Source organism: Alligator sinensis, unplaced genomic scaffold (assembly GCF_000455745.1).
Source record: "Alligator sinensis unplaced genomic scaffold, ASM45574v1 scaffold527_1, whole genome shotgun sequence".
Lineage (NCBI taxonomy): Eukaryota > Metazoa > Chordata > Crocodylia > Alligatoridae > Alligator > Alligator sinensis.
This window is the reverse complement of record NW_005841958.1, coordinates 1,867,524-1,869,804: the sequence shown is the minus strand read 5'-3', so window position 1 is coordinate 1,869,804 and position 2,281 is coordinate 1,867,524. Positions and strand designations below refer to the sequence as shown.

General features: G+C 49.2%; 1 protein-coding gene across 1 annotated transcript; it reads right to left on the bottom strand.

Moving 5' to 3' along the window:
• Positions 1-847: 847 nt before the first annotated feature.
• Positions 848-1,906, bottom strand: LOC102367761 (prolactin-releasing peptide receptor). Its single transcript, XM_006020564.1, has one exon. The coding sequence runs from the start codon at positions 1,904-1,906 to the stop codon at positions 848-850; it is 1,059 nt and encodes a 352-aa protein (XP_006020626.1).
• Between the last annotated feature and the right edge of the window lie 375 nt (positions 1,907-2,281).

Below are 2,281 nucleotides of genomic sequence, written 5' to 3'. Positions count from 1 at the left end.
CTGCCATAGCAAGGGAATTCCATTAAAGACAAAGTTTGGTACAAAAGTGAATAGCTGTACAGTGTTCCCTTTCTTCCTTGGCCTTTTCTTTTTTACCTTCTGACACATGGCAAGGCTTTCCTAAGCTTCTGAGCTGCAATAGCCACAATGGTACAATTTTTTTAAAAGGAGAAACCAGGAACACAAAATATAATCCTGAATATTGTGAAGGAATCTACCTCCACAAAATTGGGAAAATATGGACCACTAGCATCTCTTGTTTATTATTTGTTTCCCATTTGGAAATCTATATCAACGTGCCTCATTACTATTAGTATATGCTAAGTTCCAAGATGTGCCAAGCATCTGCAATAGAAATTGCATTAACACAGCAAGTACCAGAGTTGTGCAGGTTGTGTTCTTGTGCATTGAATCATCTTTCAGGGGATGTTTTTTTCTAACATGGAGCAGAGATGTCCCTTGCCTCCTTTCAAGTGAAATAATTCCAACTAATTTTCAATGGAAATCTCTATGCATGTTTATGATGTGTTTTTAAGGAGCTAAACTGAACATGGACTCATGCCTCCCATATGCACTGTCCCAGACTCCCCTATTCCAGACCAGTGCTTGCAGAGAAACAGCCTATGGAGTGCACAATTCATGTACACTCCATGCAGAGACCCATGGCCTCTAAATGGGAGTGGTCCCCATAGCTTTCAGAGTAGAGGCAGGCAGGGTGTGCTTTGTCCAGGGTTGGATGCACTTGGTTCTTATGTCTCACTGTTTTCATTTGCAGCTTAAGAAATCAAATGCCCTTCGGTAGCTCACTGAAGCCCCAAGACCCTGTAAGAAGGTTCAGGGCAGCTGGTCAGATAACAACACTGACAGTCACACTTTGTCCATAAGGAGCTACCTTCCTGTGCCAGACAAGTAACGTCTTTAGCTCCTCCCTGAAGCTATCATGCAGCCAGGCATAGATGAAGGGGTTGTAGCAGGCAGAGCTCATGGCAAACCAGTGGCACAGCAGCTGGACCAGGCTGAAATAATAGGCATCGATGGCATTGATGTTGATGTCCCGGATGAGGTTGAAAGTATGCAAAGGCAGCCAACACACCCCAAAGACCACCACCACCATGACCAGTAGGCAGAAGGTCCTCCTGCGCCTGGCTCTGTCCCAATCAGCCTGGCTCTGGGTGACAGTACCTGGCATGACCCTGTTCTTAAGCTTAAGGGAGATCTTGGTATAGGAGACCAGGATTGCCAGCAAGGGGCAGAGGTAAGTGATGAGCAGCAGGCAGAGGGCATAAGTCTGCCGCTGGCTCTCCTGCTTCCCCCAGAACTCCTCACACAAGGTGATCCCCTGCTGGCTCAGCTCCACATAGTAGGTGTGAGCCATGGCGGGGAGTGCCAAGCAGCCAGAGAGTATCCAGATGAAGAGCACCACGTAGGCAGTGAGCTGTAGCGAGATGCGGCGCCTTAGCGGGTGGACAATGACAATGTACCGGTCCATGGCGATGGTGGCCAGAGTGAAGACAGAGACATAGACGGTGACAGGCTGCATGAAGTAGACAAAGTAGCACATGGTGCTGCCAAAGATCCAGCCACGGGGCTCAAAGACATAGGCCAAGGTGAGTGGAATGCAGGTGGTGCACATGGCCACGTCAGACAGAGCCAGGTTCCCAATGAGGAAGTTGGTAACATTGTGCATCTTCTTCACCCGCACAATGACATGGACCAGCAAGCAGTTCCCCAGCAAGCCCACCACCACCACGGCTGTATACAGCAAGATGATCAGTGCCTTCAGCTGCTGCACCAGCTCCAAACCCTGGAAAGTCACCAAGGTCCTGTTGGAGGTAGAGGCGAGTACAGGCTGGGTCTGGTTGGTGGATATGGAGCCAGAGCCCCAGTCTTCCAAGAAGTCAGTCATCTCTCCCTAAAGGGCATAGAAAGTTGGAAATTAGTGGCACCTCTGCCTGGAAGGGAACATGGGGAATTGAATCATCCCCTCAGGAGCTGAACAAGGATCCCCACTGAAAGTCATTGAGGAAGACTACTATGGTATTCCCCAGGCTTCTGGGCTTTGCTGGTTGCCCCCTCTCCCCCTTTCTGCTACATGTCTTAGGGTGTTTTTAAGCCTCCCTCAGAGGCATTGAGGATTGGCTACAGCCAAGGTGGGATACTTTGACTGGGCTGTACCCATGCTCCTGGTGGGACCAAAGCAGGGGATTCCTACCTAAAGGGTCTTGCCCCTCTGCTTAGGGTCAGACTGATGCTATATTTGAGGTCAGGAAGAAATTTTACC

Bases quoted from the DNA above. Each gene is read 5' to 3' on its own strand.
- LOC102367761 (XM_006020564.1), bottom strand. From the start codon at position 1,906: ATGACTGACTTCTTGGAAGACTGGGGCTCTGGCTCCATATCCACCAAC.